Below are 12,967 nucleotides of genomic sequence, written 5' to 3' on the forward strand. Positions count from 1 at the left end.
AGTTCGCTCTCTGCATAGTGTAAACCCAGTGCATAGGCCGGTATGCGGAGTCTGCAGATACCCAGGTTCCACCGAACGCCCACAAGATTTATTCAGCTTTCGTATTACGGAACAATTATTATAAAAACTTGTTCATTCGTGCACTTTTTTACCTTCGATAGGAAATAGTTGCCGACCTGTATCTTGAATTTCAGGGGTTACTAAAATGAGGTTATGCACTCGAGTTTTATTACCTCGCATTTCCTGCGCTCTTCTTATTACCAAAATGAAGGGAAAAAAGAAGCTAATCCGGACGTCTACGTTTTTTTCCACCGGCGCTTCGCAGTACTACAACAACCGGAACGCTTTCTACGGCCTGGACCAGTACGGCCTTCGCCATTTCCCTGCCATCGAGCCGGCAGCCGTCGAGTTCCTCACCCGGCAGCGCAACCTGGCGGGCGTCGGCATCGAGACGGCTTCGGTGGACTTCTACGGCGTGACGCGGTCGCACCACTTGCTGTTGGCCGCCAACGTGTACATCCTCGAGAACCTGGCCGACTTGAGCCTCGTGCCCCCCGTCGGCGCCCACGCCATTGTCATGCCCATGAAGATCGACGGCGCCGGTGGCGCCCCCACGCGCGTCGTTGCGCTGCTGCCTTGAGTGACGGGAGAACGTTTCCTTTCTACAACGTGTTTCGGGTGGGGCATCTGAAAGATTCCTACAGCAGAGCGTAAACCAAGCGAGTTGCGCTCGTCGTTCAAATGGTGGCACTCTGTTTAAAATACCTGAAGTCCTGAAAATGCGTGTATATTCGTATTACTGAGGTATCTTTCTACTATGCAGGAAATAACCTCTTAAACTACTTTAGCTCATTCTAGCCAGGGACTTTGAAACAATACTTAGTGTGCGTTCCCAAATATGGGCTCAGATAACTACGTTCCCCAAGCGACCATTCTCAGTCCTGTTCCAGTCCTGATGTAGACGGCAAATAAGTGTTTCGAGGACACGACATCGAAATCTACAACGACGCAGGATAAGGTGCTGTCTGCTGACACAGACGAGTGCTACTACGGAGAGTAGCAGAATGAAGTGGAGTAAAGTGAGGGTGGTTGACAAGACTTGTTTTTTTTTTCTTGAAGGCCTGTATGGTGTGTGTGAAAGCATAAGCGCGAGCGCTGTTTAGGCTAAGGAATGCATGCTTAGGGAAGAGACGTGTGGGATTGGTGAAAATGCACAACACTTCCTTATGTTGTCTGCAATGACGCACAATAAATAACGCCATGGTTTGAAATAAGAAGTCAGCGAAATAAATTAACTTTTCTAGTTTTAATGGGTTTCCGAAAAAGATATCAGTGGCACTAACTTTACGTTTTGCTTTTTTTGGACTCAGAAATTCGATTCCTCGTGCGAACAATCTCTAGGCGTGTCCGCGCTCCAATATACCTGCTGTTGCACCAGAGAAGCCGTCTTATTACACGCCATGTTAAAGAACATTGCTTGCTGGAACGATTCGGAACATACTTTTAGTGCGCGACATAATCGTTGCCAGGAATCAATAGCACCGCCGTGCTCGAAAAAACTTAAACTCTTCGGTATAACACTGGCTACGGGTTGCAGGGTTCAAATTGAGGTAGCCACATAAGTGCAGTGCTTTAATAATTTAGTTAACTTATTAGCGCTGAGAGCTGAGGTGCATCTTCATGATCGCCACTGTGATAGAGATGCTCCCTAGGGTCGAGGATTGGGTGAGTTGGTATTGCTTTCTAAATCTGGTACATGCAGCGCAGCATAGAAAGGAAGAAAGAAGTCAAGCCGGCCGGATGAAAGAACAGAGCGCTGTGTTCTTTCATCTGCCCGACAGGGCTTGTTGCTTGCTTTCTATGTTGCGCTGTACTAGTTTTAGAGTGATAAAGGTGAAACTTATGTGACTGAGCTGCTGTCTCCAACACCTTAGCTTTAAGAATTTTCGGATGCATCTTACGAAACAAATTATCAAAGATATATTATCCCTCGTATGGCTAAGCCTGAATGAAATTATCTTGCGACGCACGCGAGGGGCCATCGTCATGACACAAAGAAACCACTGATCAAGAGCTTATATTTACCATTAGGCTGTGCAAACTTAAAGTGATTAGGTTGCATTAAACATCCTTGCATTACAACATTGCAGCCTGTTTGACTTTGTTTATGATGTTTGTACCGCGTATTCGCGCCGTGATCCAGTTGCCAAAGCTTCTTAGCGTGCACATGGTTGCAGGCAAGTTTTGCTTTATTTGTATGTCGCGTTTTGCTTTGTACGGTGTCTGCCTCATCCCAAGAGGAGAATAGCAGGAATGAAGACTTAATTCACTGTAAGTACGCTGATTTAGCAAAAGAAGACGATAAGAGCACAGAGAAGATAGAGAAAACGTGATAAAATTTGTCATTATAACCTAAATTTGGAAACTGAATCGAGAGATTGTTTTTCTGTAAGCAAATTATATGTGGCAAGGCGGCGCAAGTCAGAACTAAAGCTAGAAAACGCGATCATATGGTCATCGCCATCTAAAGAACTTAAATAATTACGAAAATAATTCAGAAACAGAGAGCGAGTCACTTGCAATATATAAAGACAATCACGGGGAAAAATAATTTGATAAAGTAGATAGAATTAGCGGATTCCTCAATGCCTCTTTAAGTGCTGAGGTACTCTAGACAAGGGATAGAACGCGAATAGTGATAGCGGGACTATTCACTTGTGGTAATGGGACGTAATCTAAAAAGGACAAATACAGCAACGCCACGCCCGAGGCAGATGAGGCGCAGACAGTTGAAATGGAGGACAGCCCAACGAGCCGCATTCGCGGACATTTTGGTGCTGCAAGAGTGGAAATTAGTTATTTCTACGTAACCACAGAAAAGAAAAAGCCGGAAATATTTGCTAGGACTGCGCAGTTACGGAGACGACGATCCCTTGAAAAACGGCGCGCATAGCTTCCTAACTATAGTGCACGCGATAATCATCGCCCAGAAGTTGCCTTGAAGGAAAGATCCCTTACATTTCACCATGCTAGCAGCCTCGCTTATGTCTATAAAAGGCGCGCTCGACGCGGTTTCACCATCAATTCTGGAGACGTCACAAAAACGGCCAAACGAGCCGTTGCTTCACTGATATATTGCTGGCCTCCACTGCGAAGAACCGAACAAAGTCTTTCCTTCCTTGTATACTTGTCCTTGTCCCTGTCCAATGTCAAGTCTGCGCGAGTATGCTAAGCACTGGAGTGCAAGCATACAAAACCGAGGGTTCACCAGAGCAGCAGAAATATGTGCTTATGCACGTCGGTAGCATGCCCCATAACACTAACGGTTAAACGAAGGTCATCGTTTTTAAACGCACATAATGTTGTGCTCAGTTCGGAACTGTAACTCTCTGCGGCTGAATTTATAAACACGAACGTGCGGAGTGCGCGACTTCGCAAGTTCGCAACGCTGCAGACTACGTGTGCGCGGTTCTGTTCGAACAATGGTAAACATCTGCTTGTTCATCTTTACCGGAAGTAGATTAAATGGCCTTCCAGTCATGTGTTGTAAACTGGAGGACAGCAGCAGTAGACCAGAATGCCACAATCACTTATAGGCGATCGTGAGGTAGGATGCGGACGTTGGCAGATCATATGGCCAAATGATTGGACCTCATAATGCTACCGCGCATTATTCACTCCAGCGTATAGCGTGGAAATCTGTAAGTTTCTGTGTGACTGATCCGGTAAGTACTTATGCCGAATGACCTATATGACACACAGAACAAGGATGCGACATTGGTACGCGAATGTGCGCGCTAACGAACGAGTGGAACACACAATTTGTTTCAGAGGGATAGAATGGGCTGCGTTCGCGTGCGTTTAGATTGATTCAATGCAGAATGTATAATAATGTACAGGATTCTTTTCGATTCATTCTATTATTTTTTTTTTTTTTGGTATCGTTCATTAGGTGGAATGGCGTTAAGGCCACTGAGATAGCACAAACAAAAGTTGGGATATGATCGTTAAATTATCGCGGCCCAGGCTTAACAAGAAATGGCATGTTAATTCAAAAAATAAATCGACAGAGATATACGGATAATTTCTTAGCCTTCCCCTGGGCAAGAAAAAGGCGGGAAAGTAGAATTTCGTACTTTATACAGGGTGATGGCCGTGGTTGTTGATTTGCAATAGATGGATTAACCCTCACACTCAATGTAGGAATTAGACCGCATGCAGCGTTTCCTTCATATAAATCATAAACCTCATAAACCTATTTCACTTTATGTCTGAAAATTTGTAATCATAAGTGCCGCCAAAAATGCGCGAGAACTCACTCAGCATGAGTATGAGGCCATCTGAGTACAGTACTGGCGGTGCATGGGGAAAGCACCTTCATAAGCAAACAAGTAAGAAGTGGAAGTGACATCAAGCAAAGCGGAAATGTGCGGGTTTTATTTCCTTGCCCTCATACACGCAGATTTTCAAACTTACAAGCTTCAGCTTCAACATATTGCTTCATATCATATTGCTAAAAGGGCCCTATAAGGTGTTTTCGCATCGCCCGAATTGTCGCACTCTTTCAAAAGTGGGGAAGGAGCTCAACCGTTTTGAAAACTCAGGCTAACATGTAAGGTGTGAACCTTCCTAGCTGTGCTAGAGGCGGTCTAGTGCCTGAAAGTGACGGAAAGAGACATAAGTAGCTTTCTTTATTATGTTGAAAAATGTTCGGCACATTTATTTTGGATGCCTTGGCGGAGGTGAGGTGTGACTGAGTCAGTGTTTTCATTATCATATGAAAGTATCAGCTAAGCCTGAGTGTAACCTCTTTGTTTACGGGATCTTTCAGTCGACCGTTGTATTGTTGTGAACATTTGTTTGAAGGCAAATTATGTAATAGCTTCTGAAAGTAAAACTTCGGATCGGCTCAACTGAGTAGAACGTTTCTTCAGCTAATGAACGGCAGCAGCAATGGAGTAATCTAAAACCTTTGGTGAGAAGGAGCTCTCCAGCCGTCTGCGTTAGGGGCTGAGACACAGTACATGACAATGCTTAAAGAAGGCTCACTTTGCACACGTTGACGGGGATGTCGCGAGCTGCTCCACAAATGTCAGAGGCAATGTTTCTTTTGGTGGGGCTTGATGATTATCTCTCACGAGTATCAGTATCTTTCGCACTTGACCAAAAGGGTAAGAGAGCTCACTGAATGAAAAATATTTAAACTTCTTGCACAATATCTTCAACGTAGTTGCTGCAGTTTAGATTGCATTGCTAATACGATATACGTTTCTAGTGTAGCACTCCATTCAAATTTCACTTCATTCGTCTTGGGCAGCTTTATCCACACGGGACAGTAAATGCATAGTTTTCTCATCAGACCTAAAATCACAAGGCATTTGATGAAAGCTGTCCACACTCAATGGCTTAAGCGCGTTCCTATCCCCGCCCGTATTATCGCCAATTCAGCTGCTTTAATAACAAGCTGCAAATCCAAACTCTTAGAATGTTTAGCAATTATCATGACTGTATTGTGCCCCACTACGCACCTCTCATTGACGCACCGGTTGCCCCACGTTCTTCCGAGGTAGTTACCCCTGTGCTACGCTTTAAACATCCAGAATGCTTGCCCGCTCGAGCTCCTTGCATCTGAGTCACAGTTCGAGCCTTCAAAGTTCCACTGAACTGCTGACCCCTTCCCGCGGGTCGAAGTGGAGGGCCCAGTGGCACTCAGCACCAACAATGAAAGATTTCCACGACGAGAAGGAATGCAACGCTGGGTGACGTCAGCGCCCGCCTCGTTCTTGCCGGCGGCGGGTCGGCAACCGCATTTAAAACAGAACAGGCCCATTGTCAGGTTATAGAGTCGCCACCACTCGCCCAATCGGTCTGGTGCGCTCTTACCGCTACCCGTACACTGTTTTCTGCTATCTTTGTACGTATTGTACATATTGTACAACGCTTTTCGTTTCCTCTTCGTCTGCTGCAAAAGAACGTCTCTCGTTCTCCTCCCCGAAGTCATATCAACTGCGCTGCAGTGCTACCCAGGTTCTATTCCTTCCTGATTTTTCCATACAGTTGGTAGTGTATCCATTTATTCATGTTTGTATATATACTATTAAAGAGCACTGCTCAGTTAGTTTTGACGAGGAAGAGAGTAGGAGTGGAGTGAGAGTTCTAAGTTCATCGTAGACCGTTCGTTGCTTCAACGATTAACAATATAATGTCCGTGCTATCGAATCGGGCGCTTTCTTTTTCTGGCCCGTGACAATGGATGTAGTATCTCGCATGCTGATGCGTTGGAAGTAAGGTTTTTCTGCGAGACCGAATAGCGTCAGTGCCGTCGCTGTTGCAGTAAAGAACGAACTCGTTCTGTTGAAATTGTAGAGAATTTCTATGCGAAACTGGCTGCAACTGAGCCAAGAACCGGGACACCTAGAGCGATGGCTTTCGGCCGCCGTTCGCGAGCCTACGCCGGGAGCCACCTTACCAACGCCGAGAAACAAGAGCAGTGCCTGAAACCGCTCACAAATAACCCTTTCACCCGGGTTCTGTTGTCGCCGTGGATCTCTCTTCCTAGGTCACCGGTTGGCAGCACTAAACATAGCCAGCAAGGCCATTTCTCCCTGCAGCGAGCGTGCCGCTGCGAAGAGCGACTAAGATTAGATGCCGGACCCACTGAGCGGCAGCGAACACAGGACAATGGTTTGCACAACTGGAGCGCTAGAGTTATCTGTAGCTGTATGCTCAAATGTCTGAGGTGAAAAAAAATTGTGGCGGAACCTATCTCACGACGACTGGCGACGGTAATGCGTTAGCATTGAATCAATATGGCGACACAACGTATCGTCGACATCGAGACATGTATGACGCCTGCACTGCAGTGGGACTCCCCTCTCGCGCTTCCCTAGGACCACACGGCGCCATCTAGCGCCGCCGCCGCGAAGCCTGCGCGTGGCCTCTGAAATGCATGGCATGCCCGTGTGGGCGAACGCTGAGAAACACGTCGTGCGGCAACCGGGATCCCCTCTCGCGCTTTCTGGCCACGCTGCACCATCTCCGTTTGCACTCCGTAATAGACAGCAACATGAAATGTTACCTCATCTCTTGTCATTCTGGGACGTTCCAGTGAGTGTCAGCCCGCAGCGTACTATGAACACCATTCGTGGCGTCATTTCCGATGATGATCTGATGGAGCTAACGCAGACTGAACTTTTAGAGGGATGGAGTGACCAGAATGTCATCAATGTGAAGAGAATTAAGATGAAGCAGGATGGAAAAGAGATTAAAACTGTGGATCTAATTCTAACATTTGGCTCAAGTGTGCTACCCGCGATTATCAAGACAGGCTACGTTAATATCCGTGTCAGGCTTTATATCCCCAATCCCCTTCGATGCTTCAAATGCCGGAAGTTTGGCCACAGTTCTAAGAACTGCCGAGGCTGACTAATCTGTGCCAAATGTGCCCATAAACACGCGTCCGAATCTTGGGACGACATTACACAGTGATAGAATTTTGATGCGTGGCACGCCGCGTACTCGCGGTCATACATCCATCATGGACGAGAGAAATTGTGATAATCAAAGCAGGAGAAAATACATAGTTCAGGGAAGCACGCCAGGGTTAATCATACCTGCCAAAACAGTTTTGCCGAAGTGTCGCTTCAGGGGGCAGCGCCACGGCGGCGCTCGGTGCCTGTCCAGCCCACCGGCGGTGACGTCATCCGCCCCATTGGTGGATGAAGCTGACGGTGCTCCGCCATCCCAGAAGAAGGCGCCATCGACCTCCGTGCTGGTGGCCTGTAGGGTCTCGTCTCTCGACACAAGGCCTTCGCACCAAGCACTTCGCTCGCAAGAACGCGTGTTTGACGTGAAGGGACCCCTCGCTACAGGCAATGACGTAACAAACAGCAAGACGGCGGCGCAAGCGCCTAAGGAGTGGCGAGATTCTCGCAATCGCTCCCAAAAAGGAAAATCCCGCATTACAGGGCCCAACAAGGACTCTGTAGGCTGATTTGCGTTCCTAAAATGCACAACACAAACTTATTTTTCAATATGAGCACGTTACGGGTGTTCTCCATAACTCTGATGACATTGAAGAGCTCCTTCGTCCAAGGGTGGTGTGTTTTCAGGAAACGCATGTAAAATCAGCACACTCAAACTTTCTGAGGCAACATGCCATTTTTCGCAAAGACCGCGACGATGCTACGGCCTCGTCGGGTGGTGTGACTATAATAGCTGATAAGTGTGTTGCTTGCCAATACCTACAACTCCGAACAATCCTTGAGGCAGTTGCTGTTAGAATGGTACGGTTCGATAAACTATTCGCCAATAGTTCTTTATACATCCATCCTAACTATCAACTTTCCAGAGCAGAATTTGATAACTTTATCTTCAAACTTCCCAAACCCTATATAATGGCACGAGATTTCAATAGTACGAGAGTCTCCCCACCTATTACTCTGTGGGGAGACTCTCGCTGCCATATGAGAAGTTACCTAATAGAAAAGTTCTATTTTCCTCCTGTACATGCCTTCTTAATAAGAAATAGCCTACATTCTATAGCATTGCGCACAAAACATGCTCTTCCATAGACCTAAGCATAGGGTCGAGTACACTAATGCCGTACCTAGAGTGAAGTGTTTAAGAATTCGTACGGAAGAGGCCACTTTCCGATTGGGTTGAGTCAAAACAGGATGAATGCTCTCCACGCATTCCCCGATGAAGGGTTGACTCAGCTAACTGGGAACTTTCCCGAGAATTGACGTACTTAACCCGGAATGATATTGCCTATTTTTGTATAGAAGATGCTGGGGCATATTTAACAAGCTCTGTAACTGAGGCTGCCACAAAGTGCATCCATCAGACTAACGGTCTTGCAAATGAACGTCGCATTCCGTTGTGGAATAAAGAATCTCAAGAAGAACGTAAAAGCCAAACCGAAGCTTGGGGACGACATCACGGTTCTCCAACCACTGAAAACTTGATTATTTTAAGGAAATAAAGTCCCAGGGTAGATCGCCGGTATAACTTCTTAGATGGATGAGACGAAAGTGTGGAATAGGGTAAATACATGAAAAGGCCGGGAGGTACACCCACTAACCTTCATAAGTACCCGAGGTGATAGCATGGAAGATTGTCTGGGGGAACACCTTGAATCTATTTCCAGTGCATTCCATTATACAAAAAATGCTCCTGAAGTCGAAAGAACGTGCAGAACGACTGCCCCTTAATCTTAAATGTGCGCGAAATAAACTTATCTCACTTGCTGCAACAACTCGGCGCCAGGGGGCGATCGTGTCGTGTACGAGATGATTAAATACCTACATCTTAAAACACTGAGAACACTGCTGTCTCTTCTCAATGCTATGTGGGCGGCTGGGTGTTTGCCGGCCTCTAGGGAAAGGAATATGAGGTTTTACGGGCCAAAACACCATCTGATTATGAGGCACGCCGTAGTGGGGGACTCCGGAATAATGTGGACCGCCTGGAGTTTGTAAACGTGCACCTAAATCTAAGTACAGTGGTGTTTTCGCATTTCACCGCCATCGAAATGCGGCCGCCGTGGCCGGGATTCGATGCCGCGACCTCGTGCTTAGCAGCCCAACACCATAACCACTAAGCGACCACGGCGGTTCGTCCTCGAGGCAAGAAGCTATAGTCAAATCGATACTCAAACAAGGTAAAGACTTGTCCTTAGCCAGCACCTGCTCCATCAGTGCCAAGTATTGCACTCAAGGGAGATGAACTCTTTGTGAGCAACGAACGTAAATTTTGTGGAATCACCTTATATTCTAAGCTCACGTTTATTCCCCATATTAATTATCAGAAGACGAAAGTCTGAAAACAATGAATCTCCTAAAGTTTCTATCCTGCTCAATGTGGTATAGGGATCGAAAATGCCTTCTGAACTCGTACAGGAGCCTTTTTTGCTCTCGCCTTGACTGTGCTCCTATAATATATCATCCTGCAACCCCAAGTACTCTAAAGATCAGAGACCATGCTCACCATTTAGGTATCTGTCTCACAACCGGTGCTTTCAGGGCAAGCCCTGTGGAAAGCATCAACGTAGAATCAAACGAGTGGCCACTCCGTCTACGGAGATCATATTCCACTTTTACATACTATCTGAAAGTACATCCTGTAAGCAACGAACACGGCGCCCTCACTACTAGGCCCTGTTTTTCTCGGAAACCGAGGTGCCTCGAACACATTGAGGAGACAATCCCGCAATCGGCAGGCTGCATGCCTGCAGCCTCGCCGCCACCCCCGGTTCGACCCCCCTTGGCTGACCGCAGGCACCTCCCTCCGCCTCGAGCCCCGCGTCTTATCACCCTGGCGGTGTACAGTAGCCTGTGTTGTTCGGAGAGAGTAAAGTTGCATTTCAAAGAAAAAAGTTTGTGTGTCTGTTTGCTCCCCTAAGTTCACGAGGTGCCCTTATTGCGTGGGAGCCGCTTGGGGCGAGTGTACGCGTGTGTCTTACTTTGCGTAGCGTTTTCTGGCCCACAGTGGCACATTCGCGGGCCGCTGTCGGCCAGAGCTAGTGTTTTAGCCAAGTGCGCGGTTAGCTAGCTGAGTCCGCGGTAGAGACCTTTCTTTTTTTACAATTTGAATCCCGAACATCCTTGTTACAAAACTGTAAACGATGTGTCCTGTGCCTTACTATTTAATAATCGGCCCACAGCGAGCGAGTCCTTTACACTGCGCGTGAGGATGTTTAGTGAAGAAATGTGTGTCCCACTCCTAGAACATCGTTTAATGCATCCAGCATGTCTGCTACCGCCATGGCAGCGGTAGCTGGCAGAACGTGACTCATTGTTTATCGAGGCCACAAAGCCCACCCCAGAGGCCCACATTCGAATACACTTCCTTGAACTTCAGGCGAAGTATTCATGTTCGGAGTATTATTCTCACGCATCAAGATCACAGGCCGGTGTACCCTTCACAGCACTCGGACCATCTTTTTGTGCATTCGATGTGCGTCACCCGGAAACGAGTATCTTTACAGCTGAAGCACACACAGTACTGTCGGCTGTTATGCATATGAGGAACACAAATATACAAAATGCCAGTATATTCACCGACTCTGTAAGTGTTATTAGATCCTTAAATTTATTCTGTAAAATATATTCTGTACTAAATTCTCCTTATTCATTTCTGTGTACAGTATTCATGTTTAGCCAGCACGTTACAATATGCCGGGTTCCTGGCCATAGAGGCATCGAGGGAGTATGCTGGCAGACGAAATCACCACATCAGCAGCAACCGAAGTCACCAACTCTGTAGCTGTCCCTACCATAGAGTTGTGGCCATTCTTCCGGAAAAAGCATAGAAGCTATTGACAGTGCTCATAGGACACTAAAACATCTTATAAGCTTCATGTTGTAAAGCCACAGTTAGGTAATTGACCACCCCTGACAAAAACACGACGAACCGAGGTGATCATGTGCCGTCTAAGAATCGGGCACATGTCTAGCATACACTCATGCCTGTTGACCGGCGATGGCCCACCTATCTGTTGTAAATATGGCAGGACGCTGACTCTTCTGCACGTATTGCTGGAGTGTCGTGGCATAGAAGCTCAAAGAAAAAAAAGCACTTTATCAAACAGTGAGCAATTGCCACTTCATCCAGCAATGTTCCTTGACAATGACTCGCTTTCCGATAGCACATCAATTTGAGCTTTTTTAAAGTGTTGTTTGCTGTACATGCTATACGCACAAGTGATGCGTAGCAGAGTCACTTTTCGGAAGCTACTGCTTCGATTTTACCACTTAGAGCACGTGTCTCCATGCCCTTAATTATAAAGGCCTGCGTGAGGCATTATTGCTACCTGAATAGTCTTAGACTCTTAAAGTCACTATCCCATCGTAGCGTATATTTTATGTACATAGCTCACCTCACATTTCGCAGTTTTAATACGTATACAGCATATTTTACGCTCCAAACAGCGTATATTTGAGACCGCTTTACAGCCAAGTTACATGTATAGCATTTGTCATTGAACGTACCATCGTATACCTCATAGCATTTCCTGGCGCTCCTTGGCCATTATTGACCTTTGCTCCATTAAACCCCCTACATCATCATCTCTGTGGTAGTTCTCGTGAGACGCTGGTCGTGAGAGGCTGCCGGGAAGCGTACGGTGAACGAAAAGGCACGTTCCTCAAGCCCACCAGTGCAACATTCTTCTTCATCCGGTATTGTTTCTCGAAGAACATGCCAAAATAATCCGCCTGTCCTGGCTGCCGAGATATACTGGTATCCCAAGTAATTAAAGGGTGGTTAATTAGCAGTAACAGAATCACACAAAACATCAGTAATTATGAAGGTACCTGGTATACACAGATGCAGCGAAGCGTTCAACTCAAAATGGTAGGAGGAACAGGAATCCAGGATACACGATGAACTCGAAACTGTTAAGCCTATTCGGCAACAATGGAAGTCGTGTTACCACCAATAACGTTTTATTGAACTTATGTCATCTTCGTCTAAGACACTCACACTTCACTCACAATTTTTACTAAGAGGAGAACAAAGGGCAGAGTGGGAACAGTGCAAAGAACATCTCACTGTGCATCACATTTCAATCAAATATCAGCCCTTTCAAGAAAGAAAGACAGTGTTATTTTCACGAACTACACAAAACACTAAAACAATTTTGTCCGCAGTTATTACTATGAGAGTATACACCAGTCTCCCTCGATGGATGGATGGATGGATGCAAAACTTTAATAAGGTCCTGAGGTACGCGACTCAGCGCGCTGCGGGCCGCTCCCACGTTGGGACAGTCAGGCCTTGCCCGACCGCCGCATCGTGGGCCCTCTGGACAGCCCATAGTTGCGCCCCGGCATCGGGGCACTTGATGACATTTTTTAATTTTTGGAGGTCACGAGTCTTGAAGATAAACTGTAATAGAAAGAAGGTCTTATTCCTTTTATCCGTTTCATGAAACTATTCATTGAGCACTACCTTTTGGCTGGCGCAT

The 12,967-nt window shown here is 46.5% G+C and overlaps 2 protein-coding genes across 3 annotated transcripts in view; both read left to right on the forward strand.

Annotated features, from left to right (window-relative positions):
- Positions 1-2,258, forward strand: part of LOC142579688 (isatin hydrolase-like) — a 17,800-nt gene extending 15,542 nt beyond the window's left edge. For both annotated transcript variants that reach the window (XM_075690154.1, XM_075690155.1), the window contains exon 4: positions 326-2,258. In XM_075690154.1, coding sequence (XP_075546269.1) covers positions 326-640 — 315 coding nt within the window. In that variant the 3' untranslated portion in view covers positions 641-2,258. The remainder of the gene's footprint in view (positions 1-325) is intronic.
- LOC142578318 (uncharacterized) overlaps positions 1,681-12,967 on the forward strand; it is a 45,573-nt gene continuing 34,286 nt past the window's right edge. The window contains exon 1 of the mRNA XM_075687718.1: positions 1,681-1,725. Within this exon, the coding sequence (XP_075543833.1) occupies positions 1,681-1,725 (45 nt within the window). The remainder of the gene's footprint in view (positions 1,726-12,967) is intronic.

The sequence above is a fragment of the Dermacentor variabilis genome, chromosome 4, assembly GCF_050947875.1.
Source record: "Dermacentor variabilis isolate Ectoservices chromosome 4, ASM5094787v1, whole genome shotgun sequence".
NCBI lineage: Eukaryota > Metazoa > Arthropoda > Arachnida > Ixodida > Ixodidae > Dermacentor > Dermacentor variabilis.